The 22,146-nt window shown below is 60.3% G+C and overlaps 17 protein-coding genes across 17 annotated transcripts; 9 read left to right on the top strand and 8 right to left on the bottom strand.

Annotated features, from left to right (window-relative positions):
• Nucleotides 1-197: 197 nt before the first annotated feature.
• OT_ostta12g01580 (RmlC-like jelly roll fold) lies at nt 198-2,012 on the top strand (the record flags this gene model as incomplete). Its single annotated transcript, XM_003082258.2, has 1 exon — nt 198-2,012. One exon carries the CDS (start codon nt 198-200, stop codon nt 2,010-2,012), a length of 1,815 nt encoding a protein of 604 aa, XP_003082306.2.
• Nucleotides 2,013-2,177: 165 nt separating this feature from the next.
• OT_ostta12g01570 (unnamed product) lies at nt 2,178-2,870 on the bottom strand (the record flags this gene model as incomplete). The annotated part of the gene is made up of 1 exon (XM_003082257.1): nt 2,178-2,870. The coding sequence occupies one exon, from the start codon at nt 2,868-2,870 to the stop codon at nt 2,178-2,180; it is 693 nt and encodes a 230-aa protein (XP_003082305.1).
• Nucleotides 2,871-2,945: 75 nt separating this feature from the next.
• OT_ostta12g01560 (Mitochondrial substrate/solute carrier) lies at nt 2,946-3,893 on the top strand (the record flags this gene model as incomplete). Its single annotated transcript, XM_022982863.1, has 1 exon — nt 2,946-3,893. One exon carries the CDS (start codon nt 2,946-2,948, stop codon nt 3,891-3,893), a length of 948 nt encoding a protein of 315 aa, XP_022840084.1.
• Nucleotides 3,894-3,948: 55 nt separating this feature from the next.
• OT_ostta12g01550 (Ribosome maturation factor RimP) lies at nt 3,949-4,896 on the bottom strand (the record flags this gene model as incomplete). Its single annotated transcript, XM_022982862.1, has 1 exon — nt 3,949-4,896. The coding sequence occupies one exon, from the start codon at nt 4,894-4,896 to the stop codon at nt 3,949-3,951; it is 948 nt and encodes a 315-aa protein (XP_022840083.1).
• Nucleotides 4,897-4,947: 51 nt separating this feature from the next.
• OT_ostta12g01540 (unnamed product) lies at nt 4,948-5,625 on the top strand (the record flags this gene model as incomplete). The annotated part of the gene is made up of 1 exon (XM_022982861.1): nt 4,948-5,625. The coding sequence occupies one exon, from the start codon at nt 4,948-4,950 to the stop codon at nt 5,623-5,625; it is 678 nt and encodes a 225-aa protein (XP_022840082.1).
• A 52-nt stretch (nt 5,626-5,677) lies between these two features.
• Nucleotides 5,678-7,488, bottom strand: OT_ostta12g01530 (Serine/threonine dehydratase,pyridoxal-phosphate-binding site; the record flags this gene model as incomplete). Its single annotated transcript, XM_022982860.1, has 2 exons — nt 5,678-6,919; nt 6,961-7,488. 2 exons carry the CDS (start codon nt 7,486-7,488, stop codon nt 5,678-5,680), a joined length of 1,770 nt encoding a protein of 589 aa, XP_022840081.1.
• Nucleotides 7,489-7,722: 234 nt separating this feature from the next.
• On the bottom strand, nt 7,723-8,814 carry OT_ostta12g01520 (DNA recombination and repair protein Rad51,C-terminal; the record flags this gene model as incomplete). Its single annotated transcript, XM_003082254.2, has 1 exon — nt 7,723-8,814. One exon carries the CDS (start codon nt 8,812-8,814, stop codon nt 7,723-7,725), a length of 1,092 nt encoding a protein of 363 aa, XP_003082302.2.
• Nucleotides 8,815-9,361: 547 nt separating this feature from the next.
• On the top strand, nt 9,362-9,619 carry OT_ostta12g01510 (unnamed product; the record flags this gene model as incomplete). The annotated part of the gene is made up of 1 exon (XM_022982859.1): nt 9,362-9,619. The coding sequence occupies one exon, from the start codon at nt 9,362-9,364 to the stop codon at nt 9,617-9,619; it is 258 nt and encodes an 85-aa protein (XP_022840080.1).
• Nucleotides 9,620-9,628: 9 nt separating this feature from the next.
• On the top strand, nt 9,629-10,837 carry OT_ostta12g01500 (Proteasome component (PCI) domain; the record flags this gene model as incomplete). Its single annotated transcript, XM_003082253.1, has 1 exon — nt 9,629-10,837. The coding sequence occupies one exon, from the start codon at nt 9,629-9,631 to the stop codon at nt 10,835-10,837; it is 1,209 nt and encodes a 402-aa protein (XP_003082301.1).
• An 82-nt stretch (nt 10,838-10,919) lies between these two features.
• OT_ostta12g01490 (WD40/YVTN repeat-like-containing domain) lies at nt 10,920-12,662 on the bottom strand (the record flags this gene model as incomplete). The annotated part of the gene is made up of 1 exon (XM_003082252.2): nt 10,920-12,662. The coding sequence occupies one exon, from the start codon at nt 12,660-12,662 to the stop codon at nt 10,920-10,922; it is 1,743 nt and encodes a 580-aa protein (XP_003082300.2).
• A 134-nt stretch (nt 12,663-12,796) lies between these two features.
• OT_ostta12g01485 (hypothetical protein) lies at nt 12,797-13,903 on the top strand (the record flags this gene model as incomplete). The annotated part of the gene is made up of 1 exon (XM_003082251.2): nt 12,797-13,903. One exon carries the CDS (start codon nt 12,797-12,799, stop codon nt 13,901-13,903), a length of 1,107 nt encoding a protein of 368 aa, XP_003082299.2.
• A 115-nt stretch (nt 13,904-14,018) lies between these two features.
• On the top strand, nt 14,019-15,035 carry OT_ostta12g01480 (hypothetical protein; the record flags this gene model as incomplete). Its single annotated transcript, XM_003082250.1, has 1 exon — nt 14,019-15,035. One exon carries the CDS (start codon nt 14,019-14,021, stop codon nt 15,033-15,035), a length of 1,017 nt encoding a protein of 338 aa, XP_003082298.1.
• Nucleotides 15,036-16,429: 1,394 nt separating this feature from the next.
• On the top strand, nt 16,430-17,359 carry OT_ostta12g01470 (Alpha/beta hydrolase fold-1; the record flags this gene model as incomplete). Its single annotated transcript, XM_003082248.2, has 1 exon — nt 16,430-17,359. The coding sequence occupies one exon, from the start codon at nt 16,430-16,432 to the stop codon at nt 17,357-17,359; it is 930 nt and encodes a 309-aa protein (XP_003082296.2).
• A 99-nt stretch (nt 17,360-17,458) lies between these two features.
• OT_ostta12g01460 (Ankyrin repeat) lies at nt 17,459-20,089 on the bottom strand (the record flags this gene model as incomplete). The annotated part of the gene is made up of 1 exon (XM_003082247.1): nt 17,459-20,089. The coding sequence occupies one exon, from the start codon at nt 20,087-20,089 to the stop codon at nt 17,459-17,461; it is 2,631 nt and encodes an 876-aa protein (XP_003082295.1).
• Nucleotides 20,090-20,271: 182 nt separating this feature from the next.
• OT_ostta12g01450 (BolA protein) lies at nt 20,272-20,499 on the top strand (the record flags this gene model as incomplete). The annotated part of the gene is made up of 1 exon (XM_003082246.1): nt 20,272-20,499. One exon carries the CDS (start codon nt 20,272-20,274, stop codon nt 20,497-20,499), a length of 228 nt encoding a protein of 75 aa, XP_003082294.1.
• An 85-nt stretch (nt 20,500-20,584) lies between these two features.
• OT_ostta12g01440 (Tetratricopeptide repeat) lies at nt 20,585-21,370 on the bottom strand (the record flags this gene model as incomplete). Its single annotated transcript, XM_022982858.1, has 1 exon — nt 20,585-21,370. One exon carries the CDS (start codon nt 21,368-21,370, stop codon nt 20,585-20,587), a length of 786 nt encoding a protein of 261 aa, XP_022840079.1.
• Nucleotides 21,371-21,675: 305 nt separating this feature from the next.
• OT_ostta12g01430 (unnamed product) lies at nt 21,676-22,146 on the bottom strand (the record flags this gene model as incomplete). The annotated part of the gene is made up of 1 exon (XM_022982857.1): nt 21,676-22,146. A coding segment is annotated over one exon (471 nt), but the record flags the coding sequence as incomplete, so codon positions are not given.

Here is a 22,146-nt window from a genome sequence, read left to right as displayed (position 1 = left end):
ACACGACGGAGCTCCATCGACGATTGCGTGATCTCAACGTGAATAACTCGCGCTCGAGCAGCGAGGAATCGTCGGGGCGAAGCGCGACGAGTGGACCGGACGGGAGCACGGATGGCGGCTCGGCGAGCTCGGGGGCGACGTCGACCCCGACCGGGGTGCTCCCGCACGGCTCGGGGGGGGCGAAGATCACGTCCAAGATGACGACCAAGGAGGTCACGCTCGGGGCGCAGAGGTTTGACTCTTTAAATCAGTACATTCTGATCAAAGATCTGGGGAGTGGATCGCATTCAAAGGTGAAATTGGCGATGAATCAACAGGACAACGCGTTGTACGCGGTGAAGTGGACGCACGCGCGGGTGAACTCGTTGAAGGCGGTGCGGAAGGAGATCGCGGTGCTGAAGAAGCTCAATCATCCCAACATTCGTACGCTACACGAAGTGATCGACGACGAGTTCGCGAAGGAGCTCATTTTAGTATTGGAGTACTGCGAGACGGGGCCCGTGTTTACGCGCTTCAGCACGACGCCCGTGGCGGAGGAGGTGTTGTGGAGGTACGCGCGCGACGTCGTGCTCGGTTTGGACTATCTTCACTCGCTACGCATCGCACATATGGATCTCAAACCGGAGAACATGCTTCTCTGCGCCGACGGCTCGGTGAAACTCGCAGACTTTGGGGTGAGTTTCATCCACGACGTGGTGCTGTCTGATGGGGTGGAGAAACGCCTCGTTGGTACGCCAGCATTTTTAGCGCCCGAAGTGCCCTCCGAGGCCGGCTACGATCCGTTCAGGGCAGATATCTGGTCTCTTGGAGTGTGCTTTTACAACATGGCCATGGGCAGGCTTCCATTCCGCGGGAAAACTGTGTTCCAAATCTGTGCGCACGCGCGCTCGAGCACCCTTGAGTTCAATGAGGACCTTTCAGACGACTTCAAGGATCTCGTGCGCTGCATGCTTTGCGTCGATGCAGAGAAGCGAGTGGATATCGCTGGTGTCATGCATCATAACTGGATCACCCATGGTGGGACAGATCCGCTCGCTCGACCTCTCACCGAGCTACCTCACAACATTGTCGAGGTCACGGAGGAAGAAGTCGCGAGCGCCGTGCGAACCGATCCACTCGCCGCCTTGTTGCAGCCCGCGTTCAATTTGGTTGAGTTCAACGATCGCGATATTCTCATGAGGAAGGGAGCGATCGGCGAGGTAATGTACTTTATAAACAAAGGATACGTGGACGTACTGCTCGACGCAGTTGGCGTCGATCTGGACACGATTGATGTGGAGCACGAATCAGACGTGCTGGTGGTGCGTCAGCCCGGGGAGATCGTCGGAGAAATCGCTTTCCTTAAGGCGTTACAAGGAATCAGAGACGAATCGTACGTTCATGGCTACCGCACGGCAACTGTCAGAGCGAAGGGCCCCGTTGAATGTCTGGCTGTGAGCTTGCAAGATATGATCGTCGCACTCGGGAAGGACGAAAGTTCGCGAGCGCGCATCGTGCGCAGTGCGAGCTTCAAGCTCGATCAGAACGAGGAAGTCCGACTTCAACTACTGGAGAAAACTTCGCGAACGAGCACGGATTCGGAACGAGAAGAGAAGCAGGCTCCGTTCGCTCCCAAGCGAACGATTCACGTTCTGTACGCCGAGGACAGCATGCCGACGCAAATGATCGTGAAAGCTTTTCTACGAAAGCTTGGCAACGTCGAAGTCGTCATCGCGCCCGACGGAAAAAGAGCGCTAGATGCTCACAGATCGATAAACCATAAATTTGATATGATTCTCATGGATTGTCAAATGCCTGTGATGGACGGGTTGGAAGCGACTCGACAAATCCGATCGCTCAATTCAGAAAAGGCGACGGTGCCAATTGTTGGAGTCTCGTCCGGTGTCGAAGGCATGGGTCACAAGGAGTGCATTGCTAATGGCATGAACGGATTTGTGTCCAAACCTTTGAACAAGCAGAAGATCGTCGACGTGATTCAAAAGACGTTGCCGGACTTGTTCAAAAATGACTAAGTTGATGCTTCGTGGTGAGGCACACTCTGGAGTGAGTTAAAAGGTATATGAGAGTACCACTGTCGAGTACTCATCATCACTATTTACAATAATGTACAACAAATGCTGCTGCGCAACTAATTCATCTATCGTCTCTGATGCATCGTCTAACGAACGCGCTCGAAATCATTTCTTTAGCGTAGCCTTCTTCGGTATCGTGAGCGCCGCCTCGGACCAGAGCGCCCGTTCGAGCATTGACGGAGTGAGCTCCGGCGCTCCGAGCTCGTCAGAACGACGCTGCAACGCCGCCATAAACTGTTTGTACCTCGGAAGGGAATATCTCTCGCTATCGCGGTCACCGTTTCCGATGACCACTACCAACGCCTCGTCGGAGAAGAACGGAAACCGTTCATCCGCGAGCGCCATGACCGCCGACGCCGTGGCCGGCCCGCACCCACGGAGTGCGATCAACGGCGCCATTGCATCCCCGAGCTTCTTTTGGCTCCCCCCTCCAGACATTTCGCTCGCCTGAGCGAACGCGCGCGCGCTCGCCTCGCGCACGCTCTCTTCGCTCAGCGCCTTTGCGTAATTCAACAAACCAGGTCGTGTTTTCCCCCGCCCGAGTTTCCAGCTCACGACGTCCACGTACTCCTCCTTCGTGATGTATCCACCGCGCTCGCCCTCGTCGTCGCGCGCTCTCCGGCTCTCGATCGCCCTCGGCAGCGTGGTTTGAATCTTTTCATTCAATCGCGTCAACGCCTCCCCTCTGTTCAGTCCCTCCACGCGCCGCGCGTACGACCGCAGCGCCGCGCGCCACGGCTCCGGATCGCTCGTCACCGCCCACAGGTCGACGGCCCCTCGGTGCGCGATCGGTGGCATCGCCTCGATCGCGCGTCGCGTCGTGACGTCGTCGCCGTCGGTCTCGCGCGTCTCGTCGTCACCTCTTCGCGCGTCATGGTCGACGCCGAGCGAACGACGGCGCGATCGACGACGCGGACCAACGCCTCGAGCTCGGCGTCGGCGTTTCTCGGCGGCGCCGCCGCGGGACTCGTCTCGAGCGCGGTGTTACAACCGTTCGAGGTGGTGAAGACGAAGATGCAGGCGGAGCGCTTGCGAGGGGCGCGAGGGATGTTCAAGGTGGCCACGGACGTGGTCACGCGATCTGGACCCCGTGGACTCTGGTCCGGGGTCTCCGCGTCGTGCGTGCGAACGGGCCTGGGGGCTGGGTTGTACTTTTGCCTCCTCGAGCGCGTCACGCGAGAGCTCGCGTCGACGCTCAAGCGGCCGGAGAGCACGGCGATGGAGCGATCGATGATGACGTTCGCGACCGGGGCGAGCGCGAGATCGGTGGCGGCGGTGTTGTTAAACCCGATCACGGTGGTAAAGACGCGGATGGAGTACCAGGGGGCGAGCGCGGGGGTGTCAAAGGGGTTGTTGGCCACGCTCGCGAGCGTCTCAAAGAGGGAGGGGGCGGCGGGGTTATTCTCGGGGCTCGGAAGCACCGTCGCTCGCGACGCCCCGTTCTCGGGATTGAATCTGTTGATTTTTACCAAGACTCGGTCGATGATGGCGGAGTTCGCGCGGATGCAGAACCGCGAACCGGACGCCGCGGATACGTTTATCGCCGGGGCGCTCGCGGGGGCGGGCGCCACCTTTATCACCCACCCGCCGGATGTCATTCGCACGCGAGTTCAACTCGGGCGGATGATGGCGTTGGAAGGAGGGGGGAAACCACCGGCGATATCGTTGTTGAAGATCGTCAGGGAAGAGGGCGTGCGCGCACTGTGGATCGGTTCGCTCCCGCGCGTGGCAAGGAGAACGTTTCAGCAGGCTATCACGTGGACGATGTTTGACGTTGTCTCGCGCGCTCTCGGAGGGTCGGACATCTTGCAGCGGCACTGAATCACTCTAGGGATAGCACAACAATCAAAAATCTAGCGGCGATCAAAAATATTGCTTATATATCGATGAAAAGCGACGCGTTCACGACGGCAGAAACCGGCATCCGAAGTCGCCACTCTCGACTTTTCTTGTTCATCCCCTGTCCCTTCTTCCCCGGACGGTTAGCCGCGACGTCCGCGAGCTTCCACTCGACCTCAGTGTCGTTAACATCCGTGATTTCCATCACTTTAGTGACGTTCGACGTGGACTCCGCGTTCTCCACCTCTCCCTTGTACGTCACCTCCATCATGAGCTCGCGAAAACGAGCTAGCTCGCTCGGCACTCGCAGCGTCCTCGTCGCCCCGGGACTCGCGATCTCCACGGCGACGTCCTCCGGGAATCCTTGATCTTCCAAAATAGCGTTGTGCGCGCGCACGATGGCGGTCAATTCGTCCAGAGTCGGCGACCCGTACTTGTCGCTCAGTTTGTCCACGCTCGCCTGCACGCGTCGCCGCGCCGCGTTCACCTTGAACGAGTGTACCTCGTACTCGCCCGTGAACGGCGCCGTGCCTAAAGCCTCTCTCAACGCCTCCAGAGCCTGCTTTCCGTACGCCTCTCCGCCATCGTCGATCATCCCTCCCTCGCTCGCGTCATCCGCGTCCGCGAACTCTTCCTCCGCGTCGAAATCCTCATCCAGGACCTCCTCGTCCTCTGCGTCCCCATCGTCCTCGCGCGCGCTCTTCGTCTTCGCCCGAGCGTGCGCGGGGATCGCCGTCCCGCGCTCGCTTCTCCACGACCCAAACCTCGCGCGCGAGGAGGACTTGTCGAGCGCGAGCCCGCCGCCGCCGCGTCCGCTCGCGCTCGACCGCGCCGCCGCTCTCCGAGCGAACGTTCGAGCGTGCGCGTCGAGCCTCGAACCGATCGTCCGCGCGGACGTTCCCGCGACGCGCGCGAGCATGGTGGACGACCGCGCGCGTGTGCGGTCGACGCGCGCGTCGTCCGTGTGGATATTTTCACGCGTCATCGCCAGTGCATTGGAAACGGTGAACGACGGCGTCACTGGCGATCGCGCGCGATGTCGAACGCGGGCGAGAACGCATCGTTGGACGTCCCGGACGCGGCCGAACGACGACGAGGCCCGCTGGCGAGCTTACAAGGGGTGTTTCGAGCGTGCGAGGAACGACTGAACGACGTCAACGAATCGTACGCGTTCGAGGTGAATCCAGAGTATCGGTTGAAGGTGCGGGCGTCGATCGGTTCGAGGACGACGGTTGGAATGACGTACGACGCTCGAGCGCGTCGATACAGGGTGGCGGTGAAGGGGAAGGCGATGGTAGAAGACGACGACGGAGAGGCGGCGGAGTCGACGGAGACGGAGGAGACGCGAGGACGCGGAATCTGGCGAACGATGAAGAAGGTGGTGATCGAACCGGAAGAGAAGCGAGTGGAGGCGTACACGCAGCGGTGGTCGTACGGACCGCTGTCGATCAGGGCGATCGGGGACTACGACGGAGAGACAAACGAATGGGGAGTGCGATGGCAGTTGCAGACGTTTCACAAGGAGAAGAAGAAGCTGCGCACGGCGGAAATCCCACTCGGTGCGAACGTTCGCGGATGCGTGCGGTGGGACGTCTCGAGCGCATCGCCGGAGATCGAGGGCAAGGTTGGATCACAAGACAAGTTTTCTCTTGACGTCGACGTGGGGTCGTACGAGATAAAGGTGCCGCGACTTGAACTCAAAATCGACATATAAAGTCTTGCTTTAGTTGATACTTGTTACATCGATGGCTTGCTACGCATCTAATCTAATTGTCGTCTCCGAAGAGCGTCCTGAACGCGACGTTCGAAGTCATGTCGACATACTTGTAGCCGCACAGCTCCAAGCACTTTTCGAACTCTTCGCGGTCGTTCTCCGTCACTTGCACGCCAAACAAAACCTTGCCCACCTGGCCACCGTCGGCGCGATAGTGTGTCATCGAAATCGACCATTTCGGACTGATAAAATCGAGGAAGTTACCCAGCGCGCCGGCTCGCTCAGGAATCTCGACGCTGTACAAGCGCTCATCTTTGACTCTCGCCTTGCCACCCGTCATGTGACGCAGGTGGAACTGGGTCGCGGTGTCGTTGGACAGATCAACCGTCTTAAATCCTAACGCATCCATGCGCGCCATCGTCTCCTGAACCTCCTTAATATCGCTAACTTCGATGGAGTACAGTACGCGTGCGTTATCCCCTTGCACGCGATATTTGAACTCCGAAATATTCCTGTCGCCCACAGTCTCGACGAATCGCTTGAACTCGCCGTTCTTCTCCGGAATGACGCTCAACAAGGTTGCTTCTTCCTTTCCACCCTGATCGGCAATCTCCGAGATCACGCGAAGACGATCAAAGTTCATGTTGGCGCCAGACGTGACGGCGACAACTTTACCCTTGAAATTGTTCGCCGTGCAGTAAGCCTTGGCGCCAGCAACCGCGACCGCACCCGCGGGCTCGAGGATGGAGCGCGTGTCACCGAAGACGTCCTTGATCGCGGACGCGATCTGATCGGTTCTTACGGTGATGATACCGTCAAGCATGGAATGAATGATCTCGAAGCAGTCGCGACCTGGCTCGCGCACGGCGACGCCGTCGGCGAAGCCGTCCACCTTGTTCAGTTTAACAATCTTCCCGCGAGCGAGCGATATGGTCATCGCGTTCGCTCCCGCAGGTTCGACACCGATGACGCGAATCTCCGGACGAATCGCCTTGATATACGCCGCCATACCCGCCGCGAGACCGCCGCCGCCGATGGGCACGAAGACGATGTCAACGCTCGGGAGCTGACGCAAAAGCTCAACACCGACCGTGCCCTGACCCGCGATCACGAACGGATCGTCAAACGGCGGAATATACGTTAAACCCTCTTCCTTCGACCGCTGCTTCGCGTACGCCTGCGTGGCGTCGTAGTTTTCCCCGACCAAGACCACCTCCCCGCCGAGTCGTCGCACCGCCTCCACCTTGATCCCGGGCGTCGTCACCGGCATGGCGATGATCGCCTTGCACCCGAGCTTTTGCCCGACATCGCCACTCCCTGCGCGTGATTACCCGCCGAGGACGTGATCACCCCTCTCGCTCGCTCCTCCTCTGAGAGCTGCTTCATCTTGTTATACGCTCCTCGAATCTTGAATGAAAACACCGGCTGCAGGTCCTCGCGCTTGAGATAAATCGACGCCCCGATGCGCTCGCTCAACCTCGGCGCGATCTCACACGGCGACTCGATCGCCACGTCATAAACATCCGCCGTTAAGATCGCCCGGACGTACCACGCCTCTCTCGCGACGTCCAACTCCTTCGTCGCCGGTCGCGTCACCGGTCCGATTTCGCCATCCACCAAGAGCAACTCCTCCGGGTCCACGAGCTCGGGTTCTTCGTGCGGTGTCATCGGTGGACGCGTGTTCGACGGGGCGAACACGCGCGGGACGATCGCTCGACGTCTTCGTCCGCCGACGACGACCGACGCGTCATCGCGCACGACCGTCGAGCGTCGAGCCAGAGCCGCCGTCTTTGTCGACGCGATCGTCCTCGAACGCGACGCGTTGGGCGCTCGGTTCGCGTCCGGACGCGCGTGACGCGTCATCGTCACGGCGTGTGACATCGTGCGCGTCGTCGCGATCGTCGAGCGATCGCGCGACGGCGTGTGCGGCGAAGGATTGGGAGCGACACCGCGCGATTGCGTCGTGGGCCTAGACCCTGAACCGGGGCGCTCGAGACGCGCGCGGATGTTTCAACGGGCGGCGTCGGCGCGCGCGTCGTTTCGTGGTGTTACATCCGATCGGTGTTTTCGTCGGTCTATGATATATCGCTCGTTCGGTCATCGTTCGGTCTCGCCGTGGATGTTATTGGAGCCGATGCGGTACCTCGCCGGTTTCGTCGTCACGCCGTAGGCGACGGAGGCGGAGAACCAAACGGTGCCGGGAATCTTGGCGAATCGTATCCTTCTGTGCGGCACCGAGGTCCAGCGCGCGCCGAGAGCGGGCTTGAGATTACTCCCGTGATCGTCCGCCAACGCGTCTTGGCCCGCGCTCACGGTATGATTGGTGTAGAGCGCGGCGGTTTTGCGCGTCGTCGCCAATCCGCGCAGGGTGGCGGCGACGGTGGCCATGATGGTGTATCCTTGGTGATGCGCCTTGGTGAGCAACGGCGAGAGCAAGCTCGATAAGGAATCGATCACGAGCAATCCCATGGTGGCTCGATCGGGGTTGTTATCGTCCTCGCTCGCCTCCTCCGCCAACTGCGACAGCAAGTGCAAGAGCGAGAAGACGTCGTGGCATCGATGCACGGCTATCAAATCGAGCGTCTGCCTCAGATTTCTCGCAACCTCCCCCTCGTCCGCGTCCTCGGTGAGAAACCCCCGGTGAAACTGCTTGATTCGAGTTGCCGAGAACCCCCCACCGGTATCGACGTACACCACTCGATGTCCCAGAGCGGCGAAGGACGCCGCCGCGCTCAGGCACACCTGCGTCTTTCCGCTCGCGCTCGGACCGACGATCTCAATCACCTCCCCTTGTCTCAACCCTCCACCCAACAACCCATCGATCGCGTCGCACCCGGTGGGTAAAATCTCCAACATGCTCAATCCCCGCTCGATCGACGTCCCGTTCACCGCGTTCGCCAACGTCTCCGCGACGCACGCCTCTCGCAGCGCCCGTCTCCGCGCGCCGCCGCCGTCGCCGCGCCCACCCCCCCAACACCCCTTGTCCCACCCCCCCTTTCCCGTTTCCTTTTCACACCCGCACAAAAAATCACCCATATCCACCCCCCATCGCAGCGCCCGTTCGATCTCCACCCGCGTTCGCCCGCGCGCGTCGTCCGCCGTCCCGTCGGCGATCGCGCGATTCGCACTGACGTCCACCACCCCGTCGTCCCGCGCCGTCGACGCCGTCACGGTCGCGTCCGCGCCCATGGGCGTCGACGCCGCGTCACCGCGCGCCCGTCGTCTCGCGCGCGCGCGCCCGGTGGCGCCGACGCGTGCGATGACGCCGACGCGGGATCGACGCATCACCCATCGCTCGACCTCGACACCCGGGTGTTTTGACCACCCCCCGAGGCCCCGACGCGTCGTGCGTCGCGCCTCGGTCGGGGACGATTCACATCACGATCGACATCACCACCCGACACTTTGTGATTTCAATCACGAGCACCACCGATCGACGGTGGATGTCACCTTTCGAGCGCGCGCGAGCGGTGTCGTCGCGACGCGCTAGGGTTCGACCGGTGACATAATGTACGCATCATCACTGTATTTTCTCGACACCGGTGCCGACATGTCGTCGTATCAGTACCTTGATGCCTATCACTGTCACTATCAGAAAAAACGAATACGCTTGACGTACACACACTATGAAATCACGATCTCAAGCACCACATCGTGCGTTGAAAGCACCTTCACGACCCATCGACGGTGATTTACCCAACCTCGCTCGTGGTCTAGGTTGGGTAAATCACCTTCCATGGGTGGTGATGGTGATTCAAATCACCAAGTTTCGAGTGGTGATGTGGTGATTCAGAAGGTGATGCAGATTTTACCCACCCTCGCTCGTGGTCGTACGTCGATGGACACACGGCGGTCACAGTACGAACGCGTCGACGTCCACGCCCGCGGCGGCGGCGGCGAGCGATCGCGATCGACGCCGCGCGCGACGCCGGGGTGTGGACGACAGTGCGTCGACGACGACGACGCGCGAGGTCGACGCGCGACGCGCGCGTGAACGCGGACGATGGCGCTCACGGAACTGACGCGGGAGACGACGACGGGGGGGGCGTCGCGGGCGGCGTCGCGCGCCGCGTGCGAGGTCCTGGGGGTTTTGATCCACGGCGAGACGGAGCGCGTGGGAGGTGGGCAAGGCGTGGACGACGCGATGGATTTGGCGGAGACGGCGGGGGGGGGTGGATGCGGGATGGGCGCGGCGGAGACGTTCGCGGCGGAGGTGTTCGCGAAGGGTGATGATGCGATTTTGGACGCCGCGACGGAGCACGCCGCGACGCTCTTCGGCGACGGGGGGGACGCCGAGGTGCGAGGCGTGGTGGCGGTCATGACGTCGCTCGCGGGGGATGATGAAGAAAAGGTGAAGCGTGTGATGGATTGCGTGACGTCGAGGACGAGCGAGCGGGTGATCCTGCGCGTGCGATGCGCGATGGCGGTGTACAACGACGCGAGCGAAAGGGCGAGCGTCGGGACGCGGTTGGATTTATTCGAGCGCGTCGCGAAATACTGCGTCGAGGCGAAGCAAACGAAGATTTACCCGATTCTCATCGCGCACGCCGGGGACGAGACGATTTGGGGGACGGACGCGAAGACGCGAAGACGCGCGCTCAAGACGAGCGTGGATTTGCTCAGGGAGTCAAATGCGAGCGAGGAGGAACTCTTCGCGTGCATGATTAAGTACTTAGCGACGTTCGAGAACGACGCGGGGGCGGCGGGAGAGGCGGCGGACATCGCAAAGGAGACCGTGCGCGCTTTCATCGCCTCGCCGACCATGTTCCACGGCGATTTCATGTCGCTCCAAGGATTGAAGAATGCCGACGCCGACGCGCTCAAGCTCCTCTCCACCCTTCTCACGGGGTCGGTGAGCGATTACAAGGCCCTGAACGCGTCGATCGTTTCTCGACTTGGCTTGAACGCGGACGAATGCATGGCAAAGATGCGCATCATGGCGCTGTCCACGCTCGGTAAGAAGGGCGAGGTGACGTACGCGGAGATCAAGGACGCGCTCCAGTGCGCCGACGACGAGGTCGAGGAATGGGTCGTGCGATCGGTCGGCGCGGGCGTCGTCGACGCAAAGATGGACCAGTCACAACAGCGCGTCGTCTTCACTCGGTGCACCGATCGCGTCTGGTCCGGGGATGAATGGAAGCGATTGAGCTCGAGAATCACAGAGTGGCGCACGTCCGTGGCGTCCATCCAAAAGACGCTCGTCGCCAAATAAACATCTCACTAGTCGATTGATGTGAAACGAATCGTTCAAAGTTTGAATTACAATTACAACAATACGCCCGTCGATAACGGCGTTATTCCCACAGTAGACACACCCCGTTCTTGTCCGCGGACGCGAGCATCCCAGAGCTACTCCACGAGCACGAAGCGACGACGGCGTCGTGACCGTGAAGCGTCGTCATCAAACGTCCGTCTTGCACACGCCAGATGAAGAGCCCGCCGTCAGACCCACCCGCCGCAATGTGTTGACCGTCTGGTGCCGCGCACGGATTGCTCCAGTCCGTTCCAACGCGATACTTGGGGGACGAGAAATTCCTCACCACCTCCATCATTCGAACGTCGACGAGTTTCAAACAATTATCTCGGCTGTTCGTGAGCACTTCGTTCTCGCTCGGCATCGCGACGATGGACGTGATCGGTCCTGCGTGGACCTTGTTCTCTTTTTCGACTTGGTTCGCGCGCAGATCCCAAACGCGGACGGAACCGTCGAAGTGTCCTGAGAAGGCGTGTCTCTCGGTCGCGCCATACAAGACGCTGTGCGCCGTGCTCGCCGTGAGCATTGAGGTCGTTGCGAGTCCGCGAACGAGGTCCCACGTCTTCAGAGTCCGATCCCGAGAGGCCGATATGGCGCGCTTCGCGTCTGTCTGACTAATTTGAGCCGATGTCGCCTGTTGCGCGTGTCCCGTGAGACGGTGCTTCACTCGACCCGTGAGCGCTTCCCAGAGCTGTAGCGAACAATCCGTGGAAGCCCCGAGCACGAGTGTGTCGTCCGCGGAGAACGATACGTCCAACACACCACCAAGACAGCCGAGCAATTCACTCGTCCGCGCGCCAGTGGCGGTGTCAAAAATGGCGACCACCTTGTCTTCCCCCGCGCACGCCGCCGAGAATCCGTCGTGCGACAGCGCCACACGGTGCGTCCCTCCCTTGTTACTCCGTAGAACGTGGCGCTTCTTCGCCGGTATCGTCGCCATCGTACCCGAAATCGATAATCGCGTCATACTTGCCGCCGATGCCTCGGCCAAGCTCTCCGCCTTGGCGTTCAGCTCGGCGTTCTTCTTCTGTCGCTGCAGGTCGGCGTACAAGTCATTAATTTCATTCATCCTCTCTGCCTCCTTGGCTTTCATCTCCATCAAACGCTCCAAGAGCTCCCTATTTTCCTTCTCTAACGCGTCGGCCCTTCCTAAAGCCGCATTCTTCATCGCCGTCTGCGAATCGACCTCCACCAACGCTTGTGCTTCCGCCTTTCTCGACGAAGCGAGCGCCTTTTCCGACTCTCTCGCTCGCCGCTCGAACCGTTCCTTCGCCTCCGTCGCCGCCTCCATCGCTCGCTCCGCTTCCCCCCGCGCCGACTGCGCTCTCGCCGCCTCCTCTCGAGCGTCCATGAGATCTTTCATCGCCTCTTTCAGCTTCCCGTACGCCTCGTTCACCGAATCGGACGCGCTTCCGTCGCCACCAGCGACGCGCGCGCTCGCGATTGCTTTCTCTAAATCCAACGTCTCCCGCGTCAACACCCGCATCTGCGACTCTAAAGCCGCGTTCCTAGACTCCGAAGCGGTTAACCTCGATACCACCTCTTCATGCGACCGCACCAGGGAGTCGTACGCGCGTAGTTTTGCTCGGGTCGTCGTCGAATCTGGTTGGATTTGCAACGATGTCGAATCAGAAGGATTAATCACCCGTTGCGCCTTCCGTTCTTCATCGTTCGCGTCGTCATCGACGGCGCCGTCGCGCGTGCGAATTCGACGAGCGATGACATCCGCGGTGTCGCGCCTGGCGTCGAAGCGCGCGGGCGCTACCGCGTCTTTGTCCGCCATGCTCTGAGGTGCGTGACACCACTCAACGACGCCGCGTTCGTCGACGTGCGCGGGAGATGGTGCGCGACGAACGACGAGCAGACGAGGACGGGTGCGCTCTCGAAACTCGTCGCGTTCAAACGGCGACGCGATCGATGGAGACGACGAACGAGTCGGAAACAGTGACAGCTGTCTCTACGCTGCTCGAAGCCGCGACGCGCGTGCGACGCGCGATGACGACGCGATCGAAGAGCGACGAGATCAGACGTCTCGGGACGTCGATGATGGGCGCTTTGACGAGCGAACGATCGTCGGTAAAGGTTCGGTTGATCAAGGGGAAGGCCAAGGCGTGCGCGGAGGCGTTGGAGCGATGGGGCGAGACGCGAGCGCGGCGAGAGGCGGAGATCGAGCGCGCGGTGGAGTCTTTGGACGAGAAGGGGATGGTAGTGTTAGAAAAGAAAATAATGGATGATTTGCTAGAGTTTGAGAGGTATTTAGAGGATGAGGAGGTGTTGGAGGCGTTACCCAGAGCCGTTGCAGATATCACTGAGTTGACGTCCGAGCCGGAGCGGGCGACGATCGAGACGATGCATCGAGCGTTAGGAGACGCGGATGAGGCGAGCGCGCGGGGCTTAGATGGTCTGTGCAGTGAATTGAGCGCGATCGAGGTCGATCCGGCATGGCGAGGGCGACTGATGGCGGAGGTTCAGCGCTCTGCAGCGGAGAACGGGTGGAGCGCGGGTAACTTTGCGTATGGATCGACATCGTTCTCGACGTGGTCAGAGCTCTTCGCACGATGCGATGCGCTTCGCGCGCGTGCAAGGACGCTCAATGATGAAGATTTCGTCGTCTTCGGTAGCAGTGCTGGGTGGTTGGTGTTTTACGCCGCGGCGACGCTTCGCGCGCGGGCGTATCGAGGATTTGAAATCCTTCAAACGCTGCACGACACCGCGTTGAGAGCGCTCGCCAATTTCGAGCACCACACGTCGTCAAAGATCGACTTCGTTCGCGCCGACATGCTCTCGGCGTCGTTACAGAGCGTGGGATTGATCGTCTTGACCAGTCTGTGTTGGGATGAAGCCGTGTACGAGGCGTGCGCGCGCAAGCTCGCTCGCGAGCTCCCTCTCGGCGCCCTCGTCATCGACTACCGCGACGCGCTCGGGCGCCACGACGCGTTCACGCGACTCACCGACGACCCCATTCGCTTACCCGTGAGCTGGAATCCCAGGCAGGCGTTCTACGTCTTCGCCAAGACGACGTAAAATATCCCGCGCGTACGAATATTTTCATCCACAGAATGTAAACCGGCGCCGCGCGCGCGGTCGAGACCACGAGCTTAGGGCTCACTCGAACTGCGCGTCGGCAGTCCCTCGCTCGATGTCAGCGCCCTCGACGAGCGATCGCGTCACCGTGGTGCTCACGACGAGTCCGTGTCGAATACATCCCAACACCGCGCTCGTGGAGGAGGTGGTCGGAAGCATCAGAGCGTGCGGGGGCGACGCGTTGCGTCAATGTCGATTGATTCTCGTCTGCGACGGTTACAAAGTGCGAGCACGGGATAAATTTCGCTCGGGCGCGGTCTCGATCGAGAGCGCGCGGGCGTACTCGGAGTATCTCGATCGTTTGTGTTTTTTGTGCGCGCGGAGCGAGGCGAGCGCGCTGTACGGAGGGGAGATGGTTATCCTGGAGGAAAGACACGGGTTCGCGCACGCGTTAAAGCGAGGCGTGTTTAGAGTGACGACGCCGTACGTTTTAGTGGCGCAGCACGATCGCTCGTTCACGAGAAGTGGAATTCCAGTGAAAGAGGTGCTGGATATCATGGACGGTCATCCGGAGGTGTCGTACTGCGGGTTTCCCACATCGACGACGATTTCGCACGACGCAAAAATTGTGGGCAAAGTGTTCCAGGAGGGTGGGAAGAAGCTACAGCTCTCGCGAAGGACGTATCCGGGACATCATGGAATAGAACTCGTACCCCTCGTGCAGTTTTACGACAGCATGCACGTCGCGAGGACGTCTTGGTACCTTTCTAAGATATACGGAAAGGACCGTTTTGTCAACCTCCCGCTCGGCGGTTTCATAGAGGACACGGTGGGGCAACACATGGTGGCGGAAATCCGTGCTCACGGCGCCTCTGCACACGCCCAATTCGCCACGTTTATCGTCGAGGACGGCACCGGGGAGACGATGTGCGGTCACATCGACGGACACGACCCGATGAACGACGCGCACTCCCGCGGTTCAGACGTCGTCGGCCGCGCCAAGTTTCGCTTTGTCGCCGACGAAGCCTCATGGCCCGACGCCGTCCGCGGTCTCGCCGACGCCGTCGTCCGTCTCCAGGGTACCGGTCACTACAGCGAGCGCCGCGATTACCTCTCTAGCCTCTCCGCGTAGCCTTAGATTATCCGCCTAGCGTCGCGTAACCTCTGACGGTTTGAAAAATTCATGTTTTTTGGTCGTTGGCCGCACATCATGCCTTCTTCCTCCAAGACCGCCGTCGACGCGCGCGCGTCGACGCGCGCCGAGCTCCAGCGTCTTCTCTGGGCCCTCGAGCACGTCTTACTCCTCCCCGACGTCCCGCTCGCGTCCAAGCTCAACGTCTTGAAGTTCGTCAAGCGCGCGAGCGGCGCCGAGGCGTCGGGTGCGTTCGATGAAGAACTCGCTCGACGCGGCGCTTTAGGGCTCGTCAAGTGCGCCGAGAGAACGAACGGATTTACCACGCTCACGGCATCGAGCGCGTCGCACTGCGCGGACGATCTGTGCGCGTACAGTAAGCGAAGAGATGCGAATCCTTCCCTCGCGGCGCGCGCGCGAGAGATCGCCGAGCGGGCAAAGGCGGAGTACGCGTTCGGACAGCTTCGACTGGGGCGGGATGGGTTCGGGGCGTCTCCGGTGAAGGAGAGCGAGGCTAGACGAGGGAAAGCGTCGCCGGTGAAGCAGTGGCGATTGGTGGAGAATTTTTGGTTGCGTTGGAACGACGTACGGGCGAGCGACATGTTTGCCGAGGATGGGAAGAAGTTGGTCGGGAGCAAGACGCGAGAAGCTTACGTTTTCGTCGAGGGGGCGAAGAAGAAGGGCGGGAAGCTCCCGGGCTCGTGGGAGACGGTGGTGGAGGATCCGGCGGAGATTTTGGATGCCATGGGAGAGCTCTTCGAGGATGCGGTGGCGACTTTTGGGAAGAGTTTCCTGAGCTTGGTCGTTGATGACATCCAGAGCGGCGCGTACAAAGTGACGATGAAGAAGGGATTGATCACGGACTCGGGACGGGTAAACGCGTCGACGGTGGAGGCGGCAATGCAGAGGAACTCCAAGGTACGCGAACGGCTCGCCATGGACGCGTTGGAGCAATCAGGAGACATGTTTGCATCGCCACCGAAAAAGGTACACATCGCCGCCGAGCGCAAGGCCAACGCGCGCACGGTGGAGTGGAATTCGCAACCCGACGAAGGAGCGGCAGAGAGCCCGGAACCGCTGGCAACGCTCCCGTGGGATGGCTTCGAGAACACGCAGGCGGAGAGAACTCCCAGAAAGCGCGTGTCGAGCCCCGATCCTAAGTCACCGCCCAGAAACGGAAAGCAGCTTCGCTGGACCGATGTCGAGGTCCAGGCGCTCATCCGAGGCGTCGAGAAGTACGGCGTCGGTAAGTGGTCGTACATCATGAAAGACCCCACCATGTTCGCCGATTTCCATCCGCGACGCACCAGCGTCGATCTCAAGGATAAGTGGCGCGTCATCGCGCCAAAGATGATCTGATGTGGCGCGTTATTAGCACTCCCTTTTACAAGTGTATGATACCACACACGCTTCGCACACGTCCGCGCATGCGCACCGCCCTCGCGCGTGCGCTAAACGCTCGCGTCCGCGCCTACGCATCCAATTCCCTCGCCCATGAGATTCGCGGTCCACCGCTCGATGAGAAACCGTTGGACAATGTCATCTTTTGGCTCCACGGATTGATGGGGCAAGGCAAGAATTGGAGAACGTTCACGTCCCGCTTACGGCAATCGCTCGTCGATCGAGATGGGCGCTCGTGGCGTATCGTACTCGTCGACCTGCGCGGGCACGGCGCGAGCGCGAGCGTTGGCGCTGGGACGACGTCGGAGGAGTTGTTAGTCGACGCGGCGCGGGACGTGGAGGCGTTGGTGAACAAGCTAGGCGTCGTCCCAAAGATCGTCGTCGGGCACTCTCTCGGTGGGAAGATCGCGCTAGAGTACTCCAAGATTGCGACGGCGGTGCCCACGCAGATTTGGTCGCTGGATTCGAGCCCGGGGAAGGTGGAGGTGACGGACGCACACGGAGCTGGACGCGTGCTTGCAGCGATACGACAGTTACCGTCGCGGATCCCATCAAGACGTTGGCTCGCGGAGGCGCTTCCGAAGGAGTTTTCACGAGGGTTAGTGGATTGGATAGGGAGTAATTTGAAGAACGTCTCGGGTGGGGAAGAGCTCGAGTGGGTGCATAACTTTGAAACGGTTGAGGCGCTGTATCAGAGCTTTCGGAACACGGATTCTTGGCCTGCGTTTGAGGATCCTCGAACGGATTTTTACGTGGTCAAGGCGGAGCGTAGTACAGCTTGGTCGGCCACAGACGTGGCAAGACTACGAAAAACGCCTCGATCGAAATTTATGGTGTTGCCGCGCGCCGACCATTGGTTGCACACGGACAATCCGGATGGTCTTTTAGAACTGATGTCAGACTCTATCTTGGCAGACTTGTAATATTTGTACACGGTACTGGTAAACACGCTAGATGACGGGCGATCGGCACATCGGACAGCACAGAGACGTCGTTTTCAGTGCTGTGTACTGGTAAACACGCTAGATGACGGGCGATCGGCACATCGGACAGCACAGAGACGTCGTTTTCAGTGCTGTGAGTAAGCACGTAGCGTGATATACGTGCGAACACTTGGTCCGGATGACTTTTTCGTCGACGTGAATGTCATTCAGACATACAGCGCACGCGCACCCGACAGAGGCGCTCGCAGTGGCAGTTCGTTCGAGCTCGCGTAAGATGGCTGTCTTGCGTTCTTGTTCCACGCGTTCGGGGCTGGTGAAGAGTAAACGGTCGCTCTCCCAGAGATCGGCGCCGAAAGTACGGGCGTCGTCGGCGAATAGCCGTGCGTCGTCGGCGTGCAAATTGACACCGTAGCTCGGCGCGCCGTCGGCGAACAGCACCGCATCGCTCGAGTACAGGTGAGCGTCTGGGTGCGATGAAGACTCCGCGAATGGTCTAGGAGAAATAATACCCCGACGAAATGCAATATCTAGAAGCACCTCGGCGTCGAGGGCGGCGTAAAAGAGCTGTTGCTGCGACAGTGGCCGGGCGTCCCAATTACTTCGTTGACACCGTTTGTCGAGAGCAAAGCCCAAGGTGTCGGCGACGACGGACGCCAAGGAAACCAATTCTACGCCCTGTAAATCGATGACGTTGGCGTTGCAGTACGACGCCGGTAGAGCTGCGTTTCCGGCCGAGATACGAATTCTTCTCCAATCCTGCTCCGCAGCGAAACCAATTTTCCGAACGCTGAAGTCGCCGAAAACGGCAATGAGAAACTGGGAAAACGCATCTTTCCCGACTCGTAGAGCGTCGATGATGAATGTCTCGCGAGTGTGCGCGGGAGAAATTTGTAATGTCGAGAGCGGCCTCGGATCTCGCCACTCGCAGTCGAACGAAAACGCTTCGCACGATGCCGACAAAATGACTTCTCTAACTTGAGCCAATGCGCCTGCGTCTTCGATGAGCACAACGCGCTTTTTTGGACGCATGATCGGTAGCTCCGTGGCGATGGATACGCTCTCCAAACTGGCGTTGATACGATTTACGTCATCGGGAGCACGCGCCGAGAATACATCGCGAAGTCTCGGTCGCGTTGACGCATAGGCTTTTGCCTCCAACCAATCACCGCGCTCCAACAAATCCTCGAGCACAAATGCTTCGATGCACGAGACAATGTCTTCGCTCGCCATTTCGGTGACATCGATCTCCCAAGCATCGGCGAAACGGCGAGCGACCTTGGCTATGACGCTGTCATCGAGAGATGACGCGACTGCGCTCAGACCGGCGAATAAAGGTTTTTGCCACGACTCCACGCGCGCTCCTAAATCGGCCAAGTTGACCGCAACGTGTGCAATTGATGACGGATCACTTGCATCAATGCGTTTGCACATGTTCGATGCTAGTCCCCTGACACTTTCACTAACCTCTGCTAACTGTATGGCTGATGAAACGTTAATCTCTTCGAGGTTCAAGACGTCGTTCAGCTCTCGGTGGTTAATCTCTTCGCAAGCACGAACAATTGCTTGCGCCAGTTGCTCGCGTGTCGGCACCGACTCTCCATGGCGCAGCGCCCGGCGCACGATTCCGTACGTCATCGCCGAACCGCAAAACTCAAACAGTAAACTCGGCGAAATCGACCAAGCGCCGTTAGACATGGAACTAGCGACCGCCGTGGCCAAAATCTTGCTCACAGTTCTTCGTGCCTTCTCAGCGCGCGCGTGTGTACGATCCGACGTGCCGCTATCGGACAGACGCGCTCCCACGAGCGCGCGAAGCGCGCGAAAATCATCATCACCTTTAGCAACGCGTGAAAGTACTTCAGTGGCGCGAGCGGTGATGTCTGGTTTCTGCCCGTTCGCCGCGATGGCAGTCTCCGCTCGAAGGATTCGTCCGCACATCTCGACGACATCGGCGTCGTGTCTTGCTCGATTACCAAAGAATTCCCCGAACTCCAGCCACGCCTCCTCGGCCTCGCGCTCGCGTTTTGCTCGTAGCTCTGCCTTTTTTCGCGCTTGGAGATCGACGCCGTCGGGGTTGTCCCAACTCACTCCCTTGTTTAGCTTTTTAAAGTTCCGCCTTCTCGATTCAACCGTGCTCACGCCTCGTCCCGGCTCTCTCGCAGCCTCCGGGAAGAATCGCTCGTCCAGATCCCCGTACTTGAGTCCATCACTGTGCGTCAATCTGAAATTCCACCACGTCGTCTCCAGTTTCTCCGCCTCCGCGATCGCCTCGATAGTCTCCCGCGCGCAGTGACTCACCGCCAAGGAATACGGGCTCTGTCCCTTGTTATTTATAATCTTCACCTTGCACTTCCGACTCAGAAGATACATCACGACATCGTCTCGACACCGCGTCAGGGCATAGAAAATCGGCGTCTTCCCGTAATTGTGTCTCCCGGTGGAGATTTGATCGACGTCCGCGCCGTATTCCTCCACGAGCGCCTCGACGACTTTCAAGTCCCCGCGCCACGCGGCCAAATGCAGCGCCGCCTTCCCGCTCCGTTCCGCTCGAGCGGAGACGATGGCGAGCACATCACCATCTTCACCGTCGTCGCTGGACTCGACGCGCGATTCGATCGCTCGACGCAACGCCTCGACGCTCTCGCCGCACAGCGCGCTCTGCGGCAACGCCTCGAGCGGTCGCGCTCGCGCTCGCCCCACCACGGGCATCGCTCGCGACGTCACGCGCGCTCGCCCGACCGCGCGCGGACGCACCGCGCGCGCGAGCATCCACGCGCGCGCGCGAGGACGGCGGCGAAGACGTCGACCATGCACCGGGACGACACAGGCACGAGCGCACGCGAGCGTCACTCTCTGACGCTCCACCTCGGTCCACGCGCGTCGCACGGGCGATGAGCTCGGTGGAAGAGATCGAACGATTGTTGACAGACGCGTTGGCGCCGACCGAACTGGACGTCGTGGACGTCTCGGCGTCGTGCGGGTCGGCTTTCGACGTGTCGATTGTCTCGGCAAAGTTCACGGGCGTGGGTCGTTTACAGCGACATCGCATGGTGCACGAAGCGTTGGGGGACGTCATGTCGCGCGTGCACGCGATGAAGATCGACGCGAAGGCGCCGTGAGGATGCGGGTGTGAGGGATACGGCGCGCGCGGTGGTTGTAGTGTTAAAACAAATCAGTCAAAGCGGTGAAGACGCGCGAGGCGCGTTACGAGACGGCGAGGAAACTTTTGAGTTTCTCCACCATTGCCGGGGGCCAACGGCGGATGCGGGTGACGTAATCGATGTCCTTGTACTGCGCGCAGCCGCTCTCGCGGGAGCACGCCTGGACCCACATTTCTTCGGCGTCTTCAAATCTACCCGAGGAGTAATAGAGCGACGCCACCGCCGCCCGAGCGTCCGCTGAGTTGGGCGCTCTGCGCACGAGCCCCTCGAGCGATTTAAGCGCATTTTGCTCCTCTCCGAGCTGAACGCTCGCAAGTGCGGCGTTCGCTTGGGCGTATATTGCCCCATCGAGCCTCTGCGTCGTGCTCATGCCGTTTTTGAATCCCTTTGCGCCTTGGAACAGCCTCGCCGCGTCGTTGTAGTCGTCCCTCGCGCCGGCCCAATCTCCGAGCGACCCCTTGACGTTCCCACGCGCGTTCACCGTGTACGGATCCGGGGCGAACCCACCCTCGGCACACAAGCGTAATACCTCGTCGTAATCCTTCAGTGCGTTCGCGAAATCGTACACGCCTTCGCGCGCCAAGCCTCTCCCCGCTAATACTCGCGCCGCGGCGCCGGCGTCGCCCTCACACATCGCGTACGCGTCGTCGTACGCCCCGATCGCCTCGTCAAACTTCTTCGCGTCGACCGATATCTGTGCCTCGGCCTCGGTCCACGTCAGACCGGGCTCGAGCTCTCTCAGTCGTCTCGCCGCGCGAAGCGCCGTTGCAAAGTCCCGCCTCGAGTACGCCTCACCCAGCTCCCGCTGGAGCTCTTCCGAGCTCTCCATCGCTCGCGCCGCTCCTGCGCGATCGACTGCGATCGCGACCGAGGCACACAGGGCGAACACCGCTCGTCGACTCGTCGTCGGTGCGTTTTCATCCGTCAACTCTGTGTGTTCACTCGTCGCGGAGTTCCGCGAGACGCGCGCGGTGGTCTCGACGACGCGCTCGCGCGGGTTCGTTCGAGCACGGACGCGTCGATGGAGTGTCAGAGCGACGCGGGCCGCGCCGGTGGAGGCGTCCATCGCGAATTCGTGGAGCGTCGATGTATGGGGGCGCGAAAGCGATGTTTGAGTTAGACTGATAATACACGTCAAAGACGCATCTCGTGAATCTCGCAGTTCTTCATGCTGCGGTGATTACCGGAGAATTCCTTGAAAAACTCAGAGTGACCGAAGATCACGAAAGTTTTCTCCGGTCTATTCAGGAGCCAGGAACGGAATTTTTCCACGCGCTGCTTGAAGTGCTTGGCCGGCTCGTGCGAGTTGAACTGTCGCGCCTGGGCGTCGTTCGGTTTCCGATCGCAGTCCCACCACCACCGGTCGTTGGGGATTCTAGATAGTGCTAAACTAAGTTGTGGGAAATCCTCCGACAGGCAGTGCGTTGGGCGACCGATGTCGCCCGTGCAGTTGAGTTTCTCTGTCAACTCGTGACGCACCACGACTTGCTTGGTCCAGTCGTTGAACTCCTTCTCTGGATCGAAATCCTTCGCGGACGTCCCCGACGGCGTGTTGATGTCGTCTGCGTTTTCATCGGGCGATTCCCCATCCTTGGCAACTTTCCG

Source organism: Ostreococcus tauri (assembly GCF_000214015.3).
Source record: "Ostreococcus tauri WGS project CAID00000000 data, contig chromosome 12, whole genome shotgun sequence".
Classification (NCBI taxonomy): Eukaryota; Viridiplantae; Chlorophyta; class Mamiellophyceae; order Mamiellales; family Bathycoccaceae; genus Ostreococcus; species Ostreococcus tauri.
The sequence above is the reverse complement of the archived record's forward strand: the minus strand, read 5'-3'. Positions and strand labels throughout refer to the sequence as shown.